The 27,867-nt window shown below is 43.4% G+C and overlaps 2 protein-coding genes and 1 long non-coding RNA gene across 26 annotated transcripts in view; 2 read left to right on the plus strand and 1 right to left on the minus strand.

Annotated features, from left to right (window-relative positions):
* Mosmo (modulator of smoothened) overlaps positions 1-19,715 on the plus strand; it is a 70,836-nt gene extending 51,121 nt beyond the window's left edge. Inside the window, exons 2-3 of the mRNA NM_001401762.1 lie at positions 10,122-10,334; positions 15,016-19,715. Of these exons, the coding sequence (NP_001388691.1) occupies positions 10,122-10,334; positions 15,016-15,200 (398 nt within the window). The 3' untranslated portion in view covers positions 15,201-19,715. The remainder of the gene's footprint in view (positions 1-10,121; positions 10,335-15,015) is intronic.
* On the minus strand, positions 34-27,784 carry LOC102555900 (uncharacterized). 11 transcript variants are annotated; one of them, XR_005499421.2, is made up of 4 exons: positions 24,651-24,789; positions 20,924-21,232; positions 19,168-19,517; positions 34-10,562 (listed from the first exon to the last, which is right to left on the minus strand). It is a non-coding gene; the product is annotated as an uncharacterized LOC102555900 (long non-coding RNA). The 11 variants fall into 11 exon arrangements; XR_005499422.2 differs by lacking the exon at positions 34-10,562 and adding an exon at positions 10,593-12,013; XR_010060798.1 differs by lacking the exons at positions 34-10,562; positions 24,651-24,789 and adding an exon at positions 26,192-27,784 and having other exon boundaries at positions 18,645-19,517.
* Positions 25,001-27,867, plus strand: part of Vwa3a (von Willebrand factor A domain containing 3A) — a 61,779-nt gene continuing 58,912 nt past the window's right edge. For 11 of the 14 annotated variants that reach the window (XR_010065632.1, XR_005503151.2, XR_005503154.2 and 8 more), the window contains exon 1: positions 25,001-25,138. Coding sequence is in view for 10 of the 14 variants with exons in the window: in XM_006230159.5 (XP_006230221.1) it covers positions 25,119-25,138 (20 nt within the window). In the remaining 4 variants the exon portion in view is untranslated. The remainder of the gene's footprint in view (positions 25,139-27,867) is intronic. The other 3 variants (NM_001198653.1, NM_001079885.1, XM_063285913.1) reach the window with 2 other exon arrangements.

A 27,867-nucleotide genomic window follows, 5' to 3' on the forward strand; every position in this document is an offset into this window, starting at 1 on the left:
AGAGCACTTGCCCAGCAGGCGCAAGGCGCTGGGTTCGGTCCTCAGCTCCGAAAAAAAGAAAAAAGAAAAAAAAAAAAGAAATACATGTGTATATACATAAATTCACATACACACATATATAGATATAAAACAGTTAATGGAAAAAAAGGCTATGAATTTGAAAAAAAACAGAGGAGTATATGGGAGGGTTTGGAGGAAGGAAAGGAAAGGGGGAAATGATGTAATTATATTACAGTCTCAAAAAAATACTATAAAAAATTTAAAGATGGTAGTTAGAAAGGTGATTCGGGGGTCCATGCATTTCACACAGCCTGATGACCTGGGTTTGACCCTAGGATCCCACAAGATGGCAGACAAAAACCAACTCCCAATATTCTGACCTCACATATACTGTGGCAAACAAGCTATACATATAATTAATTAGTTAACTAATTAAAATATAAAACAAAGTTAAAGGAAACAGCACGCTGTAGAAAAAAGGAAATCAGATTTAAAGGTTGATGTTTGTGTTGTTTTTAAGCATGCTGTCCAACAACCCCAAGCGTCCAGCCTTGTTTCTAGAAAGCTCTGCTTGGAGCTTTTATTTCAGCAAGTCTGAACTTGAGTCGTGTGTAATCTTCAACCTGAATGGTTCAACAGAGGAGTATAGCCGGGTTCTTTTTAATGACTAGCAAACATCATATGTCCTCTTTTTACTTTGGAATGTTAGTTTCCTAAGTAAACTACTGTGTTAAATTAGGACGTCTGCTACTGCCATATTTGTGGTGCAGGTGTGTGTTTGTGTAGAAATGTATGTTAACCCAAACAACAGTTTATCTAATTCCCAATAAGCTTTCAGTATTTATAGTTCCATTTGCATTATGGATATTACTTGTTTTTTTAATTCTCACATAAACTGAATGGTAAGTTGTGTTTCTTTGCTGCAAAAGCAAGCTTCGAAAAAGATTAAATAATTTGCCCAAATTGATGGCAGCGCATAGGTGACCATCTGGGTTTAACTCCAGAACAATACAGTAAGGGCCTCCAAAAAGCTGTTCCTCTGTAAAAGCAAAGGAACAATTGCTAAATCAGTGAATAAAATTAAAATGTCAGCTTTAGAATTCTGGACATTAAAGTCTTGAAACACACTGAAAGGACTTAGTGAGCTTGCTCAGTAAGAACAGCAAGCTGTGTGGCAGTTAGAGTTGAGTACCTCCCCCTTCTCTCCCTGTCAGCTTGGAAAGCCAGTAGCCTCACAACCCTGTAGCTGTGAAAAATACCTTGGTAATCAGCAGAGAGAGCTTAGGGCCTATCACACTTACAGACCCTCCAGGGACCCTCTACTGTTTTGATTTCTCTGGTGGCTCACTGATATCTCCGTGTTTACAATTTATCTTTACTTGACCACATGGCATTTGTTAAATACAGTCATCATCCAAGTTATATAAAACACTGGTGGCTAAAGCTGACAGAGATAGAGAAGAGAAACAGATAGGCAAGTGTGAGAAGAAAACAGGAAAACCATGTCCCCAGGGGTCTTTGAGGAACTCTAGAAGGGCACACCATGGTTATGCTGTCCAGGTGCCAGAGAAGAGAGGTGTAGAAGGTACCTCACATTTCTCACTTCCAGCTGACCTTCCACTTCTGCTCAAGCAAGAAGTAAAGGTTTAGGCAGAGTTGTAAATTACCTTCTGTCCACAGAACCTTCAGCACAGGCTGAGATGTCTGTCAGATGAAGTCAGAAAGACTTCAAAGGCCACAAACAACAGAAGGTAGAGACTTTATGTAATTATCCCAGCAGAGTTGTGAACCAAACAAGAACAAGAATAAATCACAGAAAAAGGAGGAAGCTGATTCCCATCCTGGTATACAAGGTGGACAGTGTGCCGTGTAAAATCACCTTCCCTCTCCTTCTGTGTTGGCTTTTTGTTGTTTTTGAGACAGGATCTTTCTGTGTAGCCCGAGCTCTCCTGGAACCTGTGTAGTCCTAACGCCTGGAACTCCCAGGCTGGCCTTGAATTCACAGAGATCCACCTGCTTGAGTACTGGGGTTAAAGTCACGCACCATTACCACCTGGCTGAAAGCAGTCTCCACTTTCCGCTTCCTGCCCTCCCCACTACTCCCCAGGTAGGGTTTCTCTGTGTAGCCCTGGCTGTTCTTTAACTCACTCTGTAGACCAGGCTGGCCTCGAACTCAGATCAAATTTCCAGTTTTTAACTCAAATCTATAAGACATTCAAGGAAACCAGGAATTACGGCTTATAACAACTAAACAGTAGAAGCAGTCAGCAGCACCTGAGCAATCTCAGCCTCTGACTCACTGACCGTGGTTTTCAACCTTCCTAATGTTGCGACCCATTAATGCAGTTCCTTATGTTTTGGTGACCCCCCCCAACCATAAAATTGTATTGTTGCTACTTCATGAGTGTGACTTTGCTGCTATTAGGAATATATTATAAAGGTATGGTATGCAGATGGTATGCAGTATAGGGTCATGGCCAACAGGTTACGAACTACTGAGATAACGATTTAAATGAAACATTTTAAGTATATCCCAAAAGTAAACAATGACCTGATACAGAGAAAGATCTAAAAATAGAAAGCCTGGAGTAGAAAAGTTCAGTGGCTGAAATGGAAAATCAGCAGAAGGAATCAGTGAAGTCTATTGATTGTGATTTTCCAGTGTGAGGGGCAGAAGCAAAGAGAATGAAAATGAACAGAGCATCAGAGACCACACATGCCACACCCACACAGCGGGGAGCTCCAGAACAGACAGGAGATGCCAGAGCACCGGGAAATCATTGAGTAATTCTGCATATTGAATAATTTCAACAAACATAAAGTAGGACAGATGTGAGATGTTCCACACCTAAGCACATCCTAACCAGTTGAAAGACAAAAATAAAGAGAATCTTGAAAGTACAGGAGCACAGATACAAGGATCCTCACCGCTGTTAAGAACTGACTTCTCTCAAAGCAGGCCACTCAAAGCCAAGCTACAGGGGCTCCTGGGAAGCCAGAAGCATCAGGTTCTCTTGAGCTGGACTTGATGGTGAGTGCTGAGAACCAAACTATGGCCCTCTACAACTGAGCCATCTCTACAACCCCACCTTTTCTCTTTTAAATAAGACAATGAAACTCTTGGTGGCTTTATAATAGATAAAGATGGGATTTGCCTAGTCATAGTAATAATGCAAAAGCTGTAGAAGAAGTTTTGCATTTAAAAGTACTCCAAACTAGATTGGGAAGTGAGGTGAATTATCATCTTTTCAAAATGTGTACTTCAGGGCCTGGAGAGATGGTTCAGTGGATAAGAGCACTGGCTGTTCTTCCTGAAGACCTGAGTTCAACTCCCAGTACCCATATGGAGGCTCACAATCTTCTGTAACTCTAGCTCTAGGGGCTCCATGCCTTATGGAGCCTCCATGGTCACCAGGCACACATGTGGTTATGTGGCATGCAGACAAAACATACATTGAAATAAAAATAATATTTTTTAAAATGCTGGGGGCAGGGAGAGTTCTCAGTACTCCTCAATCCCTCCCTCTCAGCTGGCAACCACAGATCTGCTTCCTGCCTCTTTGGAGTTGCCCGTTGTGGAAGTGTCATATAGGTGGTATCATATTATATGTGGCCTTTTTTGGCTCCTTCCTTTTATTTAGCATCCTGCTTTCAATGTTTATTCATGCCATAGCATGTGTCTGTACCCTTTTTTTTTTTTCACTTTTAAATTAGGAGAGGTTTATTTTGGTTGACAGTTTAAGATGTTTCATTCACAGTAGGCCTCCCCCATTGCTCTGGCCTGTGCTGACACAGAATAGCAAGAAGAGCATGTGGTAGAATAAGGCTGCTCAACTCACGACTCAAGGTAGAGAAGGGAAGCAGGAAGAGGCTCGTATTCAGTTCTGCTCTTCAGAGGCATATCCAGGAACCCACTCCCTCCAACCCAGTTTTTCACCTCTTGAGAGTCTTTCAGATTAAACCATTGATTAAGTTTTTATGTTCAGTTTGATCTAGTTGTCCCAACAGCTGCCCTCACATGGACCCAGAGGTGTGCTTTAGTAGCCTGCTAGGTTGTTCTCAGTGTGACCAAGTGATAATCATGGTTAACCATCCCAAGCCAGCCTTTATCAACTTGACTCCAAAACACCTGAAATTACACCTCATCTCTCAAGTACACACAGTAAGATCCTCGTTCCCCTTGACATGCTGTGACTTCCTTGTGTGCAGTGGAGATCATGTTCATTCTGTCCTCCAGCTTCCCAGCACCTCAGCCAATGAGATGCCTGATAACCTGAGTTTAATCTACAGGTCACACAAAATGGCAGCAGGTACAGCTCCACAGAGTTGTCCCCAACCTCACACACAAATATGCATGCACAAAAACAGAAAAAAGTTTTATGTTCAATTTTGAAGTTTCTTCTACTCAAGAAAACATTTAGCTGTGAGCCCATGTACAATCACAAAGAAAACCCTACATTTCCAAGATAAAGTGGCACAGAGTAAGCATTCGTTCCTGTTACAGACAGGGCCACTGGGGTATAGAAAAGATTAGAGATGACTGAAACGCAGTAGGACACATATTAAACCATAGCTTTGGCTGTGGTGAGTCCCAGGGACTTGGCAGCCCCAGCCCTCTGGACACTGGTCACAGCCACATGGCCTCTCTGTTGGGCTCATTTCCCATGGCTTTCCTTAGCAGACATTCCATGTTCCTCTCTTCTCCAACTTCCTGTGGTGTCTGTGTCATCTTTGGCTTCACTGTCACTGTTTCAAGTGCCCTCCCACAAGTTTCCCATGGTCTCATGTGCTCCACATCGACTGTCCTCCCAGGATTGGTGAACCTTTAATTGGCAGTTTTTCATGCCTGTGAAACCAGCAGGAGTAGTTTGGGTCTTGGTTTATAGCTGCGGTGGTTTCCGGGTGCCTAAGCAGCTGAACTGGAGGAACTATTTCCTTAGGCAACCTTGTACAGACAGTGCTCTCATAAAGAAAAGGCTTCAGCTCTTCGTACTCTGACACCCTTCACCTTCTGGTTCCTGGGACCATCAAGACATTTCTTCCAGAACCGTAGCTAGTGCTCATCTTCATCTGCTACTCTGTTTGCCCTGGACACAGAAGACTGTAAAAAGCAAACTGACCAAATAGGCCAAAGGGACAGGTTTTTTTTTTTGTTTTTTTTTTGTTTTTTTTTTTTTTTTTTTTTTTCTTTTCGGAGCTGGAGACCGAACCCAGGGCCTTGCGCTTCCTAGGCAAGCGCACTACCACTGAGCTAAATCCCCAACCCCGGGACAGTTTTAATGAAGTGGGCAGCAGACTATCTGAACGTGCTCACCTTTGTTAGCAAGCGTTAAACTTCCCTGCCTCCACTCATTCATTCAGCATGTGAGCTGTCAAGACAGGATGGGTGGGGAAGACACCGGACAGGAAGTAGGATAGTGACGGCTGGGAAGAAAGTTCAAGCATCGGAGACTGGAGGCACCAGTAACAGGAGAGCACACTGTGCACCCGCACCTGCCTTGGAGCCCCCTTCTTCTCAGTCTCCTCTGCCCAAACCTTCCCTGTATTCTGTTAAGTTTCCTCAGCCGCATTTCCTGTAGATAAGAGTCTCCATCATTTCAGTTAAATTGGAGTGGTGTCACTTGTTTAAACACCGATGCTATTGAAAGGGCAGAGACCAAACCTTTATCAGTCAGGAAGACATTTGTGGTAAAGCACTTGTTGTTCAGTGTGTGTCACCAATAAACAGTTTGCTAAGAACACACTTCCTTGTAGAAAAGAAAGCCAGAAATCCACATGCATTGCAGAGATTGGGTCTAGATTGGTGGGCACATCACAAGACTTGCCTGTGACAGGCTCTGGTGGGCGTACATGCTGCTTCACAGCCCTGTTACAGACTTTCTGTGGCAGTGCCTTTACCACAGTGATGACATGCTAATCATCATCCACTGTGGCAGCAGACGTGCTCAGACTGGCTATGCTGCACCACCTCGGAGTGTCTGGATCTATAGGTGATGAGCTTCAGAAGGCAATTCTAGTTAGGAAACCACACTCGGCAGAGTGGGCATGTTTGACTCTTCTGATGGAGGGTATACAGGTGGGATCCCTTGAGGCTTGTGGGAGGCTGCAGCCTCTAGTTTGGTTTCCTTTTTTCTATTGTGTATGAATCTTTTATTTGGATGGATTGGTTACCTAGGCAACAACTGCAGGGTAAAGATAGATTGGCTGCTTGGGAAATGCAGTCATGGGCCCCTTCAAAGGCAAAACCTGTCGTGTAAAACAACAATTAGTGAATGCTTGGGCTTTTGCTTATCAAGAAGCCACACTGAACTATACAGTTTTCAATAGAACCTCTGGAATTCAGTGTAGTTCTAATTGTAGCTTATTTTTAATTGATTTAATTCCTACTGTATACCCACTGTTACAGGCCATTTGAGGATTTTCCAGTAAAGTGCAAAGTTTCTTCTCTGAGAAGATGGCAGTCTGTTGTTTGTTTGTGGGGTTTTTAGTTTGGGATCTTGGTTTTTTCAAGATAGCCCTGGCTCTCCTGGAACTTGCTTTGTACAATAGGCTGGCCTCAGAGATCCACCTGCCTCTGCCTCCCAAGTGCTAAAACTACAGGCGTGTGCTCCCATGCCCAGGTGTGTTCTGTTATTTTGTAATCCCCACTTCTGAAGTTAAAGGATCTCTGAGTTCAGTACCCAGCACCACCACTATTCTCAGAGCTACTTTTTAACATCAGCAGTGTGGCTGTGTGATGCAGACAAAGTGTGTGAAAGAATGTAGTGGAAGTAAAAGATGGGCCAGAGATAATTCATTGAAATAAAGATGCAATTTAAAGAAAGGCCTACTCAAAGTGTGGGCATTAACAAAATCTGAGTTTCGAAGCAATTGACTACAGACCCTCTCAGCCTATAGAATGTGTGTGACTACATCATTAATGTTATCAGATTACAGTCTTACTCCAGAGGGCAAAGAATAACATTAACTAACCATGGTCAACACTAACCGTTCTCTATTTGAGGAAAATCTGTTTTCACTGGAAGCACACGAGTACTGTTTTGGGAATCTCACTGCTCCAACACTAAGCATTTGATAGCCATGCAGTAGTTTTCAGTGGGATGTTAGAGGTTGAACCTGGAGCCTCGTGCATTGCTCACACACTGCTGACCACAAACTCAGCACACAGAGAAATATTTGGATATTTTTTATGCAGTACCCTTTAATTGCCAATTAAAATTAGCTGGCCTTTCTTACAGAGCAGCTACAGGGCAGAATGAGCGACATTATTATAAACGTTTGCTTGTTTTGCCCATCTGCCTCCCTTCAGAGGTGCTGAGGATTCAGTCTTGCTTTGCTGTGATAAGGAATTTTATCAATCCAGGACAGAACCCCTCTACAGCTAAACATCCATCAGGTTTTCTCCAGTTTGCTTATAGCTAACATTTTCATTTTATTGTTTGTTCTGTTCATATTTACTAGCTGTGGTTTTGCTAAACAGGAGCGGCAACAAAGAGAAATGTTACTCAGAAAGCCTGACAATTAGTGGGAACAGTGGGCATCCTCATCTTTATCCTGTTCTTAATCAGAGAGTTAGAGAAGGGAGCATGGGAGTACTCAGAACTATTCTGAAGGAGAGAGCTCTCAATCTAATGTGCCGGGATAAGATTGTATTATTTGGGAGCACAAAATAATCCTCGGTGCACATCTCGACTCAGTAGGTGTGGAGAGTTGCCAGTCAAGCATCTTTTGTGTGTTGACTTGTAAAGACAGATGCCTCCATAGCAGAGATCCGCAGTGGAGCATTTTGTGCAAGTGTCTTTCATCATGACATTTGCAGCTTTTCTATGCTCCACAACTACACAAAGGTAGTTTGTTAAAAGTCTTTTGCTGAATGATCAGGAGTGGTTTCCTGTTAGGAGTTCACGGGCACTGCTGTGAATGCCTTCTCTATTTCCAGAATTACAATAGGACGCTTTACCATAGTAAGGTTCTGCCCACCTGAGTTATCATTCAGAGGAAGTTACTGCTCAAGAAGTCCCGTTAACCCTGGTGCCTACTCCTAGTCTCTAGATTCCAAGCAGCAGCTGGGGACAGAGTGGGTGGCAGTGCTGCAAAGGTTTGTTCCCTTTGTCCTGTATGCTGCCTGTGACAGTCTCCACATTGTGCCTGTGTTGCTTGCACTTTAGAGGATTCATCATATGTACCTAATGATTTGATTCAAAAGAAAAACTACAGTTTATCGTCTCAGAGTTCTGGCCAGATAGGACATTATTGGAGAGAGGGGTGGCCATAGCTCGGGTTTACAGAAGCCTCCTCACCACTTTTCCTCCTTAACCTTTTGGCGTGCTTTGGTTTTCTTCTGTTTGTCATTTTGCGTATGGTATGGAGAAGGAGCATGTACTTGCCAGTATGTTTCAGAGTATACTCTAGGGTGCTAGGGAACCAAACCCCATGCTTGCTCACCAATCACTTTTCTCACTGAGCCCCTGCCCAAGACCTGCCTCACTTTCTTTAACAGTGTTTTTCAATTTGTGTGTGTGCGTATGCACGTATGTGTATGTCTTTGTAGGAGTGCTGTTCTGCCGAGGGCAGAAGAGGGCTTCAGACCCTGAAGCCAGAGTCACAGGCAGCTGTGAGCCACCCTACAGTGTGTGCTCTGCAAGAACAGTATGTGCTCTTTAACAACAGAACACTCTCCCCAGCCACACTCCTCTTTCCTGTTGTCACTCAAGTTTTATTCCCAGAACTGGATTGGTAGAGAGATGCCATTGTGCAGAGCACTTCCTTCCCAAGTGCACCTACCCTGATCTGTGCAGACAGAGCCAGCCCCGATCTACTGTCTGAGCACAAGAAGGTCCCGTCTCACCAAGTGCTGAGTCTGAGGGGGCGTGGCTAAGAACCAGGGTTGGAGCCTGTCAGGAGTGAAAATAAAAGGCCAGCCAAGAAAGATGACCCTTCCCCAGAAAGAGGCAGGAGTCAGCTGCTCCAGGGACTCCTCAGGTTTACTCTGGTATTTTGGTAGCTGCTCCCTATTCACAGTCCCCTCAGTAGAGGGGACAGCTTTTATTTGGAAGTAAATTTTAACTCTTTGTGTGGAAAAGAGAACATAGTCTTTTGTGTTCCTGATCTGGGTTTCTCTACAATAATTCACTCCAAGTTTGATCAAGATGATGCCTGGTGCTTCATAGAAGTAAAGTCACTTATCACAATGGAGCTACAACCTCCTTCACACAGGCTGGACCACATGACTGTGATCCCTGGAACCCAGATCAATACTGAAGAAGAGAGCTCACTCCACAAAGCCGTCCTTTGGCCTACATGTCTCTCACACGCACACACACTCACATACACACACACACACACTCACATACACACACACACACACACACACACACACACAACTCTTTTCCACCATCATACAAATTAATAGTACTACTAATAAAGTTTTTGAAAATTAATGTCAAGGATGTTTACAGATTGCTTCATAACTTGTTTTCCTGTTAACCTGTGATAGTGTTAAATCTTGTATAGTAATAAAAATAGTCAAACCTTTTAGTTTTGATAACTTCCAATTTAGTGTTTAATGTATTATGTAATTTTATATATTATCATTAGGTATATTTCAAAGTTTGTGTTTAATTTCCTAAAATATACTTTCTCAGCCAAAATAAAGAACCACACAGTGAGTCTTGAGTCTAGCAGCAGAGAAGTCCAGTTCTTGCTGCCACTGTGCAGGCTTAGGAAGGCAGGGGTCCCTGCCAGCAGCTTTGCTTTGTTCCCTGGAACCAGATCAATGCCTGACACAAGTACTCAGAAACTGTTCAGGAGGCCAGCTCCTGAGTGTGTGCAGTTAACCTGTGCCACAGCCTCTAGTCCTTGTAGGAAGATTATCATGACAGAAAGATATGCATAACTGTCTTTATGGTTCCTGAGCCTGTCCGTGTTGCTTATATTCTCTGCACTAACCCAAGCCCTGTCACATTATAAACAGCAACAGGCTGCTGGAGAGAACTCCTTGATTAAACACTTGGATTGCCCACACAGATACCAACAAGGTTTAAATATGAAAGGGGTTTGCTGGGGCATATTCTCGGGCAGCCAAGCATACTGAAGTATTCCCCACCTTTGCATCTTCCCAGGAGCACTTACTGTGGGCCTTGTGCGGCAGTGTCAGACAATCCATGGACGAGACCGGACCTGCATCCCCCCTCGGCTTCCCCCAGAGTGGGTCACCACCCTGTTCTTTATCATCATGGGGATCATTTCCTTGACTGTCACATGTGGCTTGCTGGTGGCTTCCCACTGGCGAAGAGAAGCTACAAAATATGCTCGATGGATAGCATTCACTGGAAGTAAGTAGCCATGCTTACTACGTTGTTCTAGAAGGCAGCACAGTGCCGGTTCCTGAAGATGATGAAGCTCAGTCCTAAGGACCCGGTAAATCTTCCCGGAGCACCACTCACGGCCATGAGATAGACCATACAGCCCCGTCAACTCTCCAGCATTCTCTCTGCGAGACCAGGATGCCCACAGATGTCACTGTTTGTGTGAATGCTCCTTTAATGAGGCTTTCTTACTTTCTGTAACATAAGAGTTTCAGGTTTGTGATTTGAAGCTACCACTAGTCTGAGTGACTGTCATTTCTTGACAGTACTGGTATCAGCTATCAAAGTAAAGATAAGTCTAGGAAAACATATGACTTAGATGAAGGCAATCATTTGCTTTTTAATATTGTTAATTTTTATTTCTCCTGGGTTGAATGACCACTGAAAAAGCAACACTAGTTTTTTTAGTAATTATTTGTCAAAGTTTCTTACTCTACTAAGCTATCCCCTGTGGTATCATAAATTTATATATTACATATAATATTAACTTGTAACTTGCAAAATTGATTTAGTTTCTGAACACTTTGGAAGCTTATCTCAGGTTTAAGGAAAACACACACACACACACACACACACACACACACACACACACACTTCTGTAATTCTGCTGTCCTTGTCTCTGAAGTAATTGTTTTCACCACAGGGCACATTTGGCAATATTTCCAAATACTTTTTATAATCCCAACTAGGGGAGGTTGCTGGCATCTAGTGGGCAGAGGTCCAGAGTGCTGCTAACCATCTACCCACAGAGAGCTGTCTGGCGTACAGCAGCTGTGACCATTGGTCTACAGGCATGGGATGAAGATCTGCAGAACACTGAGGTTTCCAGTACAGTGGCTTAGACTCATCTCAAGCTGCATATGCTTCTAAAGATTAAAACAGCTCCCTTCAGCTTGATGTTTTTATTTATAACTGCTATAACTGGAGTAAAGGGTAACCTGAAGAGTCCCGGTTAACATTTTAAAAATCAGTTTATGTCAGCTAGACATGTAGCTGAGTTAGAGCACCGCCTGGTGACGGCCTTAGGCTGTCTCTAACCTCCAGAGAACAATCTAAATAAAACACACAGTCAGTCCTTACAGGCTACAGGGCAGAATGGCACCTTCAGAAGTCCTATCTCTGCAGCTTTCTATAGAACTTCGTTTCTGACTTTTAGTTTTATCTACACATCTCCCTTATAAGAATTTAGATGAAGCTGCCTTTGAGTCAAGCAACTCCTCCTCACCCTTATTAAGCAATAAGAAACAAACTGATGATAGTTTTCTTGTCAGAGACCTGAAACAACTCTTTCCAGAGAGTAAGGGCCAGAAGCAGTTATAGAAACGAGGCCACTAACTGAAAACATGTTGATGAGGAATTTAAATAAAGAGACTCTAATTCTTTATTGTCTACTCACAGACACAGTCACTTTTCCAGGAAGATTCAGTCATTAGTGAGTAACATAATATCAGTAATACCAAAACCTAAAGAAACAAACTTACCTGAGGCAAGCAAGCAGACAATACCCAATACCCACAGGGCCAGGAAAGAGGAAGAACCAGGGCTTACCTTTGTTTTTCCTTCCCCTTTAACATAAAAGTCTTAAGTATATATAGTTGACTCCAAAATGCAATGTATCTCTCCTTTGTTTTTGAAATTGCATGTGCCTATGAGAGTGATTCAGAGTTATGGATGGGTAATCACATGAAGTCTGATTCATTGCTGTCACCAGCCCTCAGAACCTCTTTGCCAGAGGCCCGTACGATTTTTGGAAGTTTCTATAGAGTATTGTTATATATAATGAAACACATATTCTAAAAAATACATAGTTTTATAAAAATGTCTCTATTCTGTACCTTTATAACTTAAAATGGCTTGGAGTAAATTTATTTAAGTTGACATTTACTCTGCTTGTTGGCTGGGGAGCAGTTCAGGGGGGAATTTAGCTCCCCCTAGTGGTTCTGTCCTTGAAGATGTAACTGAACCCTGCTGTAAATGATTCTATCATTAGTTAGGATAGTAGTTTTTATAATAATGTAAGAGTAACTTTCTAATGGTAACCCTCTATCAGGAGAGCCCCCACATGAAGGGTCTTGCCTGTGGGGGCATGTGATGCAAAAATTAGTCTTTTTCTTTTAAATCAACCCTATTCTTTGTTCTGGTGTGTCTGTCTGTGTCTGTGTGTGTACACACCCATGTGTGAGTGCATGTTCATGTGGAGGTCAAAGGTTGATGTCAGGTGTCCTCCCTATCACTCTATCCACTTGGTTTTTGAGATAAGATCTCTCATCGAACTGGGTGCTCACCATTTGGCTAGACTAGATTGGTGACCAGAGTTCTGGACATCCATCTGTCTCCACCAACCTCATGTCCTGTTCAGGTGCCCACCTTTCTTTGTGGGTGCTGGGGACCTGAACTCACGCCCCTAGCCTGCATAGCTGTACCTTACCTATGGAGCCCTCTCTCCAGCCCCTCTCCACTCTTGATTTACCTCCTCATCTACTTCTGCTCCTGTTGTCACTTCCAGAAACCAGAAGCTGTTGTTACAAGCTTACTTGGGACCAGAGCTTGATCTTCCACCTGCAATAGCTGATTTAATAACTTAAAAGAAAAACTCTATCTACATAGATCTGGACCCCAGAAAGTATAGGGAACCAGGTTCCCTAGGCCTTAAAATTAAAATCAAATAGGAAGTCATTGCTTTCTCAAATTTAATTGAGCTTTTCCTAAGGAGTTTGAAAAATGCTCTTCAAAATACTAACTGTAACCGTAGTTGCTAAATAAATATTTTTTGCCAGTTATAAAGGACAAATTTTTTTTCAGTAGAAAAAATTTGATCATTAACTACATAAACTAATATTATATATGTACATCCTACTTCTGAATTGTTTGACTGTTTCCTAAGCTAGTAAAATCAGAAGGAAAAATTGTTTTAAAGATGATCTTTCATGTGTATGTATAGTGACACAGGGTCTCACTATGTGCGCAAACTCAGGCTAGCCTGCTATTTGAGATCTTCTTACCTATGCCTCCCAAGAGCTCACATGCACTCCAGTCAGCCCCATGACTATTAGACCTGTTTTATTTCACTCAGCACACTGAGTAGATGTTCACAGCACATTTAAAAGTCTTTATTGGTGACTAGTCAACAAAAAAACAAAACCTGAATGAAGTCTAATGCCTACATTTTTCACTAGATTCACAGAGAATCTAGGTTTGCTTGTATGATATTGTTTGGTACAGTCGCTTGTCTAAACTGAAGCATACAGTATAGACTGTCTCCTGCAGCGCTGCAGAGCACACAGGAATGCTGATTTGCTTCTCAAGGGATAATTACTCAAGCAGATGGTACCGTTCAATGTATTATTGGAACTTCATCCAGGAAAAAGTTCATTAAGTTCTTCTGATTGATCGGCCTACCCAGCAAAGTTTAAAGCTACCGTCAACGTTACATTTGTCCAGGGCTCCCTTGACATTCTCGGAGATAGGTTTATCTTGGAAAAAGTTTCAGATCTTCACTCCCAACAACTAGTTCACCTGTGTTCACGAGAGCCTTCTAGCCTAAAAAAATGCAAGGGGCCTACTGCCTGCAAGAATTAAAAACACTTTCTCAGAAAAGCTAAGCTACTGTGGATAATTTATGTTTACTGGGAAAAGCATTTCTTTGGTAGTATGGGGAACACAGGATTTGATAAAAGTCTAGACAGACACTACTTCTGCCCAGACACTGGTGTTTCTGGTATTTCTAGACATATTTTATCGAAAAATATATTTCATTGTGTTTCTAAGACCCAAAGGTTGTTTATCCCCCTCCCTCACTTTGTTATCTGTGTATGTTCAGAAACCTGATAGATATGTTACTGTTCTGGAACACTGTCCATGAGAGATAACCACTCTGAGAGTTTGCCAGCCATCCTAGAGGTGTGACCATCTTTCGCCAGCTGGTTGAAAATTAAAGAAAGTGGTACTCATTGCATGCACCTTTTCCTAGGTTCCCTCTAGTGCTGTGAAAAGGACTGGCTGACAGCTGTGATGTAACAGCTACAGTGTCTACTTAGCACTTCTGTCAGCCAACACTTTGCTAGGGCCTTGACACGGTTTACTTATGACTTTAGTACATTCTAAAATTTCTCCTATTTTAACCAAACAGGTCAGCTAATAAATACTAGAGCCAGGACTTCGCCCCTAACTCTGCTCTTAATTATGACAGACAGCTAGAACTTAACCCTTCATTCTGCCTTTAATTACTAAATGTTTAAGACAGGCAGACACACAAGGGCTAGAACTCCGTCCCTAGCTCTGCCCTTAATTAGTAAATGCTTCAGACACTCACACACACCTTAATTAGTAAATGCTTCAGACACTCACACACACCTTAATTAGTAAATGCTTCAGACACTCACACACACCTTAATGCTCGTAATCCAAGGTCCTCTAAAAACTTGTGTAAGAAATGTAGCCCAGCTTTCCTGGGTTTGGTTTGCTGGTTTGGGGATGCTATGTGAAATGGTATATGTAGGTCTTCTGACAAGGGTCAGTGGTGCTCCCACAGGCTTGGCCTTGTAATCCATCCACAGACCCTTATAGAAATTGTCTTGTACCAAGTTCTTATTGTTCTTTTTCCTCGCCAAAGCATGTTACTAATGTTGTGTTTTGGTTTGTTTTACAGTGATCCTTTTCTGTATGGCTGCCCTAATATTTCCAATAGGATTTTACATCAATGAAGTCGGAGGTCAACCTTATAAGTTACCCAACAACACAGTAGTTGGGTCATCATATGTACTTTTTGTCTTATCGATTTTCTTCACAATAGTAGGACTTCTGTTTGCTGGCAAAGTCTGTTTACCAGGCTGACGAATGTCTAAACAGCTTAACTTTTTATTTTTTTATTTTATTTTTTATTTTTAGAGGTTGGGAGGACAAAGAGAAGGCATCTGGGCAGTCCTCTCATAGGAAGATGCTTAGATGAACCTGATGCCGAAAAGGAAAAATTGCTTTGATTTGTTCTCACTATGCACTTTGGATTTTAACAAAAGAACGAGAGCCTTTTCCATAACCAAATACAATAGTGACTAAATCTCCTGAACGTATTCAGGCAGGCAGTCTGCACTGTGATAGTGACCTAGTGACGGAGAGTGCTTTACTGAAGCATGTGGCCCCTGGTGACTGTTGATCTGTTTTTAATGTCTAATGATTCATTTGAGAGGGGGGAAAGTGTAGTATTTATGAATCATGATGGACCAGAAGGGTGCGGGAGGTTCGTGTGGGGCTGGCCTCACCTCCTAAGACATTAGTGTTCTCAATTTCCTTGTCATGTTAGGAGCCTTTGGCACCACAGTGGATTGCCGTGGCATTACTGCACCAAGAAGCCAATAGATCAAAACTTGTTTGCTAAACTGTATGTAAAAATTCTAAAACTCCCTAATCTCTGTGTACAAAAGAAAAAAGAAAACACTAAGAAACAAGTTTGGGGTGGGTGGGGGAAATCTTCCTTATATTTATATAAATATATATATAATATATATATTTTGCTGATGCAGTATACAGTGTGTATATGTGTGTGTGTGTATGTGTGTGTACATTTGTATATGCACACATGCAAACAGTTCCTGGACGAGAACTCTGAATGCTTGCTAGCAAAACACTGTGGTGTGCAACCTAGAACTCAATAGAAAAAAGCCATTTATCTGAAGGCTGCATAGTGGAGAGAGTCTTCAGTTTACCTCATTCTTTGTAGCAGCCCTTGATTTTGACAGGTTTCTGTAATAGGTACAAATAACTCCATACCTTTCTAGGTGCAATTTTAAGTTAAGCTAAAGATTCTTTCTAGGTTTAATTTATTTGTATATGATAGTAAAGGTAAGGTCATGTCAAACCTTATAGTTTGGGGAATCTGACACTGTTGAAATGAGTATCAACTATCATGTATTGTACAGACATTCATTCTTACCACTGGTTCAGTCTGCTACATTAACAGTGCATTGTATATGTTCAAGCATACAGCTTCACATTAAGGTCACTGGCAAACATCTGGCTGTTTTGGCTATTGACAACACTAATTCTGCTCTCCCATAAAAATTGCATTTTATCTGTATTATTAGTAGATCTTCACCAAATTCTTGAGCAATACAATATTTCCTCTATATGCATTATACCTGTGTTTGCTAAAAAGCTAACATTCTTGCATTTGTTTGAAGGCTGCATTAAACCCACAGCCTTAAGGGTTTTTTCTAGAAACAGCAATGCAGCCAATTCTGAACTCACAAGTACTTTTAAAACAGAGCCCTTTCCTCCCCACATTCCCATGCCTGCGTCAACACCGAGATTCTTCCTGGTGAACACTTGTTTGAATCTGGTCACAAGGATGTTTGATGGCAGTGGAGCCTGAATTTGTCCTCTCTATAGTGAATGGCAATCCAAGTGTCCCTGTTGGTGGACAGAGTACAAGTCCCACATAGCCCGAGCTTCATACACACGAATGATTCCTAAGCAGCTCGATTATCCCTCACGGGATGGTTATTGAGAGCCAACCTAGAGTGGAAGACTTGAGTCAGTCCTCACCAGTGTGTTTGCTATTCACCTGTCTCAGTATTAAATTGTGAATGAAAAGCCAGTGTTTGGGCTCATACCGGAACCTTGGAGGAGTGGACCCTTCTAGAAGTGTGAGAACCCTGCAGTCAATCGGAGGAAGGACACTTTCCACCACCTGTTCCATCCAGGCAGTTCTAAGGCCACCACTATACATGTCCTATGGACATTCAGGATTGGGCTTTGATTAGTCGTCAGTCAGATGGGTCACTCTGAAGGAAAGGTTTGGTAGTTGGCACTATACCACTGATAAAAAGTATTAGCAAAGTATACTTCAAATTAACTGACATGACCAAGAGCTTTTCTCTTTAAAAAGATGGATTTTATTGTATATAGTTTCTCAAAATATTTTTAACTGGATCATGAGCATGGGGAGAGAAAGATTCTCAGCTGCTATGAATTTCCCCACTGTTTACTTCTCTCATTTACAGTGGTATTGTGTAAGATTACAAAATTTTAGGTTTTATTTGTATCTATTACCCAAACCATTAAATTGTCTTTAATTTCATCATTGTCTTAGAAGCCCAGTGCATGAAGAGCTGATGGGGGGAAGCCCCTCTAGCCACTCAGCGCTCTGACCCAGGATTAAAACCACCCATCAAATAGTGTGTGAAGTCCAGTCTTTGTAAACTCTCTCAGACCAAACGTTATTGAAGTGAACTCATCCATATAATCTAAGTCCTGTAAGTGGAAGGACAAACAGCTGCCAGCAGCTGCTTTTAAAGGGTCACTATGATCACTACATAGCACAGTATTAATTTATAGCAGGAATCATATCTTGTAAAATGTATATATAAAACACTTTTATGGTGCAATCATTTGTCAGATTTTGTCTGTTACATTGTTCTTAGAGTGTACATTCTCTCATGCCTAAGAATATCACTGTAAAATCTGCTGAAAACTATTTTTAGGTTTTATTTGCACAAGACTGAACTAGTTTGAGTTTTTGGGAAGCTCCTATCGAACAAGCCTACACATCTGTAAAGATAAAAACCTTCAGTTCATTAAAAGCAACCATTAGTACAATTCTTTCAAGGTAATCCACGTTCTGTGTTGTTAGTGTGTGGGTGGGATGTTTCTGACTTTCCCATCTCTCACAATTCTTTCCAAGGTAATCCATGTTCTGTGTTGTTGGTGTGTGGGTGGAATGTTTCTGACTCTCCCATCTCTCACAAACCTATTTTCTGTTCCATCTGTTTTGTTTTTGAAGGATGCCTTCTTTTTCTTTTGTAATGTTCTAGATGACCAAAACACATTCTTGGGTTTTGCCTACAGCTTTGATTTCTCCGTGTGTTGTTGTATGAGTTCACTGTTTAATCTCTTCAGTGAAATAGATAGTCCTGGTGACAGGCAATCTGTTGGTTTAGAGGAAAGGTCCTGAAAAAGTGTTGGAAATTAACTTTGGATCTGTTCTTAGCTGTTATTTTGCATCATGGGCTTCATGAGAAGAACATGTTGCATTTATTTTGTCTTTATTAAAAGACTACTAGTCACCAGTTACTCTGGTCATAGTAACTGTTTTATCAACCCACTTTGATCTTTTTTTTAAGGATTAAATTTTCATTCACAAGTCAAAACAGTAAGCTGTCTTTTAGAAAAGTTTTGAAGGATAAAAATATATGAAGGAGAAAGGCGGTCTGTGTAGGTGGAATCGTCTACACAGAATTTTAGTTGTGTGGCCTTGAGAGACTTTAGGTTGTGGTCAAGGACTGTATATTATCCAAAACTTTATTAAGAATTGTTTTCTAATTGGTTATAACATTTTTTCAATTAATAGTTTCAAAACAAATTGTTAATACAACTGTATAAAGTGAACATAATTTTCTTCACTTGTATTTTTGTTATTGAGCAAGTTTATCAAAATAAATTGTCTACTAAAGAAACTAAAAAGGCTTCTATTACTTTTAATAAATTTTGATTTTAAATGCTTATTTCTAGGGTGTAGCTCTCTTGTTAAAGAAGTAACCTGGTAGAGTGTGCACCGAGCCCTGTGTTCAGTCCCCAGCACTGAGTAAACCAGGTATAGTGGGACTCGCCTGTAATTCTAGCATTCAGGAGGTAGAAGCAAAGGCTTAAGGTAACCTTCAACTTCATAGGGAGTTCAAGGCTAGCCTGTCGCAAAACAAAACAGTATTGTAGCACTGTCACTTACAGAGACCTTGCCTCTTGGTGGACTTTGTGTTAGCATTCTGTGTGAGGGAGCTCCCCCCTTCCATGTCTACTCTTTGCTCACCTTTAGTCAAGAACTGTTACAGCTGGAATGACACTGTGCCCCATAGTCTCAGATGTTTGGATTCTTGATCCCAGTTGGTGGCTGTTTGGGGAGGTTTAAAAAGAGGTGCCTCGTTGAGGAGAAAGCATGTCACTGGGGGTGGGCTTTGAGATGTCAAAGCCTCGTGCTGTTTCCAGTCCTCTGCTCCAGCCTTGCAGTTCAAGATGTGAGACCTCAGCTTTTGCTCCAGCCACCATGCCTGCTGCTGCCACCACTGCTGCTGCCACTGCCGCTGCCGCCATACTTCCCCGCCACAGTTGACTTAGTCCTCTGGAACCGTAAGCCAAATAAACCTTTTCTTCTATAAGTTGCTTTAGTCGTTGTGTTTTATCACAGCAACAGAAAAGTAACAGTATAGTTGTTATTAAGATTTCAATGTAATGATTAGAACAGTTTTCCAGTAAAGTAAATACTGTGCCCTTTTCTCTGGCACTTTTCATATTGCTTAAACATTTCGTATTAATTGTTTAAGACAGATTGTTTGTCCATTAAAGCAGCTCTTTCTTATATCTCCTTGTTTTTCATTCAAGTACAGTTAAAGAACCAAAGTTCTGTTTGGCTATCCATATTTTCCTGGGGTAAAAGTTCCTCTGCACATCTAACAAAGATGTAACTGGCTCACTCCTACACACTTGACATGCTGGTGTGGTCAGCGTCTAGCGAGATGGACTTACTAGTTGGAATGCCACCGTATGCTTGCCACTGTAACACCACTGCTTGGGCCATCAACTACCTCTTGTCCCAAGTGCTATTACGAGGGCAGTTCTCACAAACCTATGCTGACATAAAAGGATTTTCTTTTTAACAACAGTGTGTGTGTGTGTGTGTGTGTGTGTGTGTGTGTGTGTGTGTGTGTGTGTGTGTCAGTGATTAAGAGCACTGACTGCTTTTATAGGGGACCCTTCGGTTCTCAACACCCATATCGGGCAGCTCACAATCACCTGTACCTTTAGCTGGAAGAGATCCAGTGCCCTCCCCTTGCTTCCATGGGCACCACACACACATGCATATTCACAGGCACACACATTAACATAAATAAAAATGCTTTCTTTTAAAGCCCAGGAGTATTGAACATGATAAGTGCCCACTCATAACCCACCTTTCCAAGAAACTAATAGCTTATTAGGTATTCTTTTCTTTTTCTTTAAAAATGTTTAGTTTTAAATAGTTTTTCTTTGACAATTTCTGACATATATACACTTTATCTTGATCCTATCCACTCCTCCTTTCTCCTACTCTGCCGCACCCCTCCAGACATGTGCCCCTTTCACCTTCACGTCTCCTCTATAAATTGTTCTTAGTAACCCATCAAATGCAGTCCTGCTGCCTGCATCACGGGGCAGCCTACCAGCAGGCACACCCTAGATGAAAAGCTGCCACCCATCCCCCACAGCCCCTCAGCTAAAGTAAGGGAACTTTCTTTCTTACAGATACATTCCTATTGTAAAGTAGAACAGCGTTATTTCTTGGATATTCCAGCAGGCATTTTATAATTGATTAGTTTAACAACAAGAGGTGATATTCTGTGTATACACACACATGCCAAGACCTTTTAGGTGCTATTCTACGTTATAAATAATATCTATGTACACAAATCATTTATCTATGTAGGTTATTTCTCCTTTGAGGGTTTGGGGGAGAGGGTTTTGAGGCAGTTTGTTTTAATTTTTGCTTTTATAAGGGATGCTGCCGTAAACTCAGATTACAAAAAACTTACCAGATACCAATATTTTACAGTCTACCAGTCCATTAAGACCATTCTTATTTTGCAGGGTGCTGTTGATGAACAGAGATGGTGTTCAGCATGTTTAGGGAAGGAAGGAAGAGTAACTCATGTAGTCCATCATGTAGTCCGAGCTTATCTTTACATTCTCCTGGGTAGTAAGGAGGAGGAGAAGCTGGCTTCACCGGCTGACAACTGCCCAGGCTCTCTAGGTAGTAGTTGGTATAAGTTCCAGTTCCAAACCCAGGTCCCTTGACTTCAGGTGTAGCACTCCAGCTGCCTCATGTTGCCAGTTTGGCTAGTCTAAAGGAAACAAAAATAGCTCATCCCAGTTGCATGATTTCCTTGGCTCTGGCATTAGAAGATAAGTCCATGGTTTCTTTCTAGATGCAGAATGCAGAGAATCACAAACATACCCTGTTTAAAAGCTGCTCCTTACTGAGAGCACCTGCTGAATATTATCTTTTTTGTTCAAAGAAAAAATGGAAAATATGCTGACATTGTCTTTAATCTCAGTTTCTTTCTTGTCAAGGCTTGTCTTTGCAGTCACATTCAGGGATGCTACAACGGGATTGGCATCTTTAGTTGGTGAAACTAAGACAACCACCCATTGGTTTCTAGTACTTTTTTAGAATTTGAACCCCCCAGGGAGATAGCTCCAAACAGATTGCTCCCCATTTTCCTCCAAGGGTGCTTAAAACCCAGCCACATTCTTCTTCCTTGGAGGTAGGAAAATATCTATTAGTTACTAAGATACCCAAATCCTGCAGGCATCCTTAGACCTCAGGACTATCTGTTGTCACACTGATAGGACTTCAATAGTCTCATGCTGGGTGCTGCAATGGCATACTGTGCCCACCCCACACTTGGGATGTGAAAAACTGGTGAGCTAGGAACTCCCATGGTGCACCAGTGACCCATCCCATCTCCTCTTAGGTCTTAACCATCTCACCAAGGTGTTGCTACCAAGCACGGAGCAGGCCTCTACCCCTTCTAATTTTCATAGCCTGGTTTCTTGGTGTCTGTCTTCTAGAGAACATCCTCGGCCTGGTGGCTTCCCTCAGACCCATTTCAACCTCACTATCATAGTAAAAGGCAAAGACCAAGGGGAGAAGGGTTGGCTCTGGTTAATTGGCTTGATGTGCTACCACAGGAACCTGAGTTCAGACCTCCGTACCCACCAAACAAACCAAGTGTGTTGCTCGTGTGCATGCCTGTAAACCCTGGTGCTGAGGGGGATAGATAGGAGGACTGCTGGAGTTGGCAGCCACAGTCAGTCACACAATTGGTTCAGGGAACACGGTGGCATGTGACCAGGGAGCCAAGCTTAGGACTTAGTTGGAGCTCCTAGGAAGAAAGCTCTATCAGTTGCTACGTTGTGGGGGCAGAAATTGGTGCCACTGTGTCTAGATTTTCCTGCCAAACCTGAGGAGGCTTGGCTTGAGATTTGAGCTATCACAGAAGAAAGCTGAGACATGGAGACCATTCGGCCAAAGCCTCTACCTGACTCCCATCAGCGCCCACACACACACACACACACACACACACACACACACACACACACACACCAGCGCCCACACATAACACACACACACACACAAACACAAACACACAAACACACACCAGCGCGCACACACACACACACACACCAGCGCCCACACATTACACACACACACACACCAGCGCCCACACATTACACACACACACACACACCAGCGCCCACACACACACACACACACACACACCAGCGCCCACACATTACACACACACACACACCAGCGCCCACACACACACACACACACACCAGCGCCCACACATTACACACACACACACACACACACCAGCGCCCACACATAACACACACACACACACAAACACACACCAGCGCCCACACATAACACACACACACACACACCAGCGCCCACACATTACACACACACACACACACACACCAGCGCCCACACATTACACACACACACACACCAGCGCCCACACATAACACACACACACACAAACACACACCAGCGCCCACACATAACACACACACACACCAGTGCCCACACATAACACACACACACACACACACCAGCGCCCACACATTACACACACACACACACACACCAGCGCCCACACATAACACACACACACACACACACACACACACACCAGCGCCCACACATTACACACACACACCTTAAGCTATTTTGAGTTAGTTTCTGTCTCTTAATTAAAAGGAGTGCAATACACTCCCCTCTTGACTGTAAACACATTCCTACCTCCCCTCCTTTGTCTCTAGTTTAGTCAACAATTTGAAAAAGCGATTAACTTCATGCTGCTTCCCAACCTCACAAAAAGCACTTGTCCAGTTTGAAGTAAAGGAAAATACAAGTTAATCTCAAAAACATACCCCGCCATAGACCAGAGTGGGATGTCACAAGGTAAGAGCCTTTAAAAGAATGATCAGAGATGGATGAATGGACCCTGACCAGCTCCAAAGAACTAACGGGAGGAAAACAGATACACCTGCCCAGCAGTGCTACATGCCTTGCGTCTCAGTGCTCTTGAGTTCTCAGACAGCCAGGGCTACAGGGAAAACCTGCCTCAAAAAACAAAAAGGAAAGAAAAACAGTCGTCCCTGTTGTACTTTGATTCTGGACAAGAGCCGCACTCTAACGAGCTACGTGCTGGGTGTGCTGGCATGTGCCTGCAGTCCCAACACTTGGGAGGCTGGGGCTGGAGTGGCTGCACATCGAAGCTTTCTCCTCCCCCACTCCCTTGGTCTCTATAAACCTTCCTGGCTTTGTCCGTAGCCCAAGTGTATCCAGTGTGTGCTGTGTGAAATAAAACAGCAGCAGGAGTCCTCAGTGTTGGGCTTTTTCCTTGAAATGTTAAAAAGGAAAAAGAAAATAAAAAAACACCGCAAAACCCTGTGTATCTCAGAAGCAAGGGATTTGGGGAGTAGATTGCCTGTATGGGACCCTTATGTTTCCAAACATAATGCTGAAAAGCTAACCAGCTTCCACCCAGGATTCTCCACCCCCACCCAACCAATCCTTGTATACAGTCTCGTTGAGTACAAGCTGGCCATAAACTTGAAATTCTGTGCCTGTAGCCTTCCAGGAAGCTGGGATTCCCCTCAAGGTGGGCACATGTGCCCTCTGACCTCTGTTCACATCACAACCCTCTGCTCATGACACTGTCATTCCCTGGATTCTTTATGACCTGCCTCTTGTCTACCTTGTTGGTGTTGGCAGAGTGCTACATGCCCCGAAGCAGGACATTTGCAACCCACAGATTCTGACAATTAACATTTTCTGTTTGGGAAGTTTGGTTGTTTTTGATCTGGCCTGAATAAGCACCTCAAAGACAAATCCCCAACTCAGGGGAGTTCCAGCTTCTGAAGCAAAAGGTTCCGGAAATGAAGACCAACTTAGGGGTGACTGGGATCAGAAGAGTTTAGCCACTTGCTAGCTGGTGGACCCTAGGTGGAGCCCCCTCATTTCTGCAGTCTCTGTACAAGGTTTCAGAGAAGTCTGAAACTGTGCCAAGTGGTAGTTACATCACAGTTACTTGAGGCCATTATTAAAGGATCCCCCTGCAGCACAGTCCTGGGCTCCTCTCCTAAATGAGATGGACCACACAAGCCGGTCCTCCTGAGTCCCTGGGTTGGGACCTGCTGGAGTGAATAACCTCTGTAGCACCTGGCTGCGGACACACTGACCTGCTGACTCCAAGTGGGGCTTGGCCTGGTGCTGGTAGAGGCTCCCAGATCACATAGGGCTGGTTCCCAGTTCTCTGGGGGAACTGAAGAGCAAAGCTCTTGGGCTTCCCTTGTATTTTTCCTCCATTCCTGCCACAAGAAGGCAGCAGGCAGCAGGGCTCCTCTGGCCTGAACCATAGACTGGGCCAACCCAGAGGTTGAAAAAATAGAAAAAACAGGTCACATCCTGCCTTTATCAGGAAAAGAAACACAGCTCAACCTGACAGAGGGGCTTGCAAGAGTCAAGGAGCCCCTTTATCCCTGGAGTGAGCAAGCTCTTTGCCTTCCCTGCCCCAAGCTATCATGGTGCAGTCTGTTACCTTGGAGACCAGCTAACACTTATCTCAGGCAAGCTGCTCTGTAGAGTTCTTTGGAGGAGCTTGGAGCAGAGAGGTCCTGCTGTGCCTTCTCCCAAAGATGGAGATATAAATGAAGAAACACAGATGGAGGTGAGTGTCCCAATGGTTGGCAAGAGGGGAGAGGGTGGCTGAGCATTGGCCAAAGGAGAAGGATTTATGGAATCAGTGCTGAGGCTCTGTGGCAGATACCAAGACAACCTGATATGGGATGGTGTAGAGACAGCAGGGCTTCCACAGTTTCCACTGTGGGGTAGCATATAGGATTTGGGGGTTTCCTGGCAGACAGGGGGTTAAAGATGTTCATAGAAGCAAGCATGACTTGAGGGTGGTATGAAATAATAAAGCGTGAGTAGGGGTTGCCAGGGAGCAGAGAGGGGTGGAGAAGCAAGGAGTGGTTCTGATGGAATGGTGAGCCTTGGGTCTCAGAGTTCCAAGGAACTTTGCAGCATTCTGTGCAAAAGCAATGGCTCACTCTGGTAACATGGATTGGGCAGGAGCAGGGGAGTAACCACAGTTAGATAACAAGGCCTAGGCACTAGGCTCAGCAGGTAAGAGCACTGCCTGCTCTTTCAGTGACCCAGGCTCAGTTTCCAGAACCCACCTGGCAGCCCACAACTATCTTTAACTCCAGTTCCAGGGACCCAGTGCCCTCTTCTGGGCCTCGTCCAGGACCAGGCACACAAGTGATACACATACATACAGGCAGGCAAAAAGCTCAAACACGTTAAGTAAATAAATCTTTAAAAATTAAATTATATACCTAAAAATAAAAATTTAAATCTACAATAACAAACAAGCCCTGGGCCAATGAGACTGCTCAGCAGAAAAGGCATTTGCCACCAACCTGACAACCTAAGTTATTCCTGGGCCCCACACGGTGGAAGGAGAGAACCAGCTCCTCCAAGCTGTCCTTCGAACACAGATACATTGCGGCGTGTGCCTGCAGGTACACACACACACACACACGCACGCACAAGCTAAACAAATACATAATGTAAAAGTGTAAGCCCTCTAGATTGCCTTTTTAATGAATCAAATATTTGAGAGTTTCCTAGATTCAGATGTTAACCAACTAGGGAGGTAGTTGACCCTTTCTTTTATCCAGTAATTCTAATAGCAGTGTGCTGTGACCAAAATGCTAACCTGCCGTTGAGATCCATTCATACACTCTTCTCTGGTCCCACCAGTCACCCGGGCAGTGCATCCACGATGCGCCCCCTTTGTGGAACTCCATGCCTACATTGCTTGAGGGAGGTCACAGTGGTTGGAAAACAAAAGCTGAGAGTAACTGGAACCCTCAGACGATAGCCTGCTCTGGAAGAAAAAGGGGTAGACACAACTGAGGATGATCCAGGCCTCTCACCAAAAGAGCAGGCATTCCATCAGGTTATCAGAAGGGTCCTAGGTCCTCAAGAGTTATGCAGATAGCTATTTAAAGTTTATTTTTCTCCAAGGCAAGGTCTCGCTAGGTATCTCTGACTGTCTTGGAACTCATTATATAGACCAGGCTAGCCTCAGCTCACAGATACCTCCCTCCCTCTACCTCCTGATTGCTGAAATTAAAGGCAAGCACCACTATACTCAGCAAGGATAGCATTTTTTTAAAGTTTCTTCCATGAAGTTTAAAGGTATTTTCTCATGGAAAGTATACTTCAGTTTGTCTTTGAGGGGGACATTCTGGAATTCTCCACTGCACTCCATTCCATATTCTGAAATTCTCCAGAATGTATCTGGTGGACTTCCTCCTTGTGATAAGATTTAGAGCCCAGGGACAGGCATATTAAATGCATTGACAGCAAAGGGGCCTGGGAGCCCAGTAGGTAGTGGGCTCTGTGGATTAATGGTGAGAGCCCATTGCCTCATCCCACGGGATCCTTACCGTTGTGCTACCCTTTGTGCAGTAAGTCAGTCATGTTGAGCAGCTGCCAGACTCTAGGCATTCTCTCACGTGCAACAGTCTGTTGGTAAACAGTACAGTTCTTGTCCCCGAGCGTCTTCAGTGGGAGAAGGGGCAGATGGTGAGCACAGAGAAGGATTGTATAGGTCGTGTAAGGAAGCAGGCTGAATGAACCCTGGGAGCAAGCCAGAAAGCAGTGGTCCTCCATGGCCTGTGCTTCAGCTCCTGCCCTGGGTTCTCATCCAGTATAATCTGAATACAGTTTCGACCCCCTCCGGCTCCTCACCGTCAGTGTTCTTTCACAGCAGCAGAGGAGCAAACTGGATACATATGGTGTTCTACATTTCTGTCACACTTGGCATTTGGTAGGGTATTTTCACAATGTCATCTTGGCTTGTGACAGTGGGGTCAGTGGGCAGGGTGGTGATTATAATTACCATCTCATACTCAACTGAAAGCCAAAAATCCAGGGCTCTTTCTAGTATGCCATATTGTTAGCTTTATGCAGTCAGCCCTCCTCCATTTGCTCACACAAGTTGCCCCAGAATCCACTGGTTTAGGCCTAGTCACTGCAAACTGTTACTCGTCCCCCAAGGAAAAGGAAACGAGACACTTGGGGTTACAGGTGTTGGGGTTCCAGTGCTCTGAGAGGTTTTCAAAGTCTGTGCCATAGGAATGGTCTCCAAGGGTATCTCCCTGAGGAGTTTTTTAAGTCATTACCACTTTGTCCTGGAGCTTCCCCGAAAACAAGCAACCCCTGAGTAAAGGTTAAAGACTGGAAAGGAACTAACAAGCTGCCAAACGGCGGCACAGGCTAGGGAGCGCTGAGTTCAGTTTGGTGAAGCCAGGAATCCACAGCCCTGCTCAGCAGGCCACAGCCTGTGCCTAGAACCACAGTTCGGGGAGGAGGGAGGGAGAGGGA

This window comes from Rattus norvegicus, chromosome 1 (genome assembly GCF_036323735.1).
Source record: "Rattus norvegicus strain BN/NHsdMcwi chromosome 1, GRCr8, whole genome shotgun sequence".
NCBI lineage: Eukaryota > Metazoa > Chordata > Mammalia > Rodentia > Muridae > Rattus > Rattus norvegicus.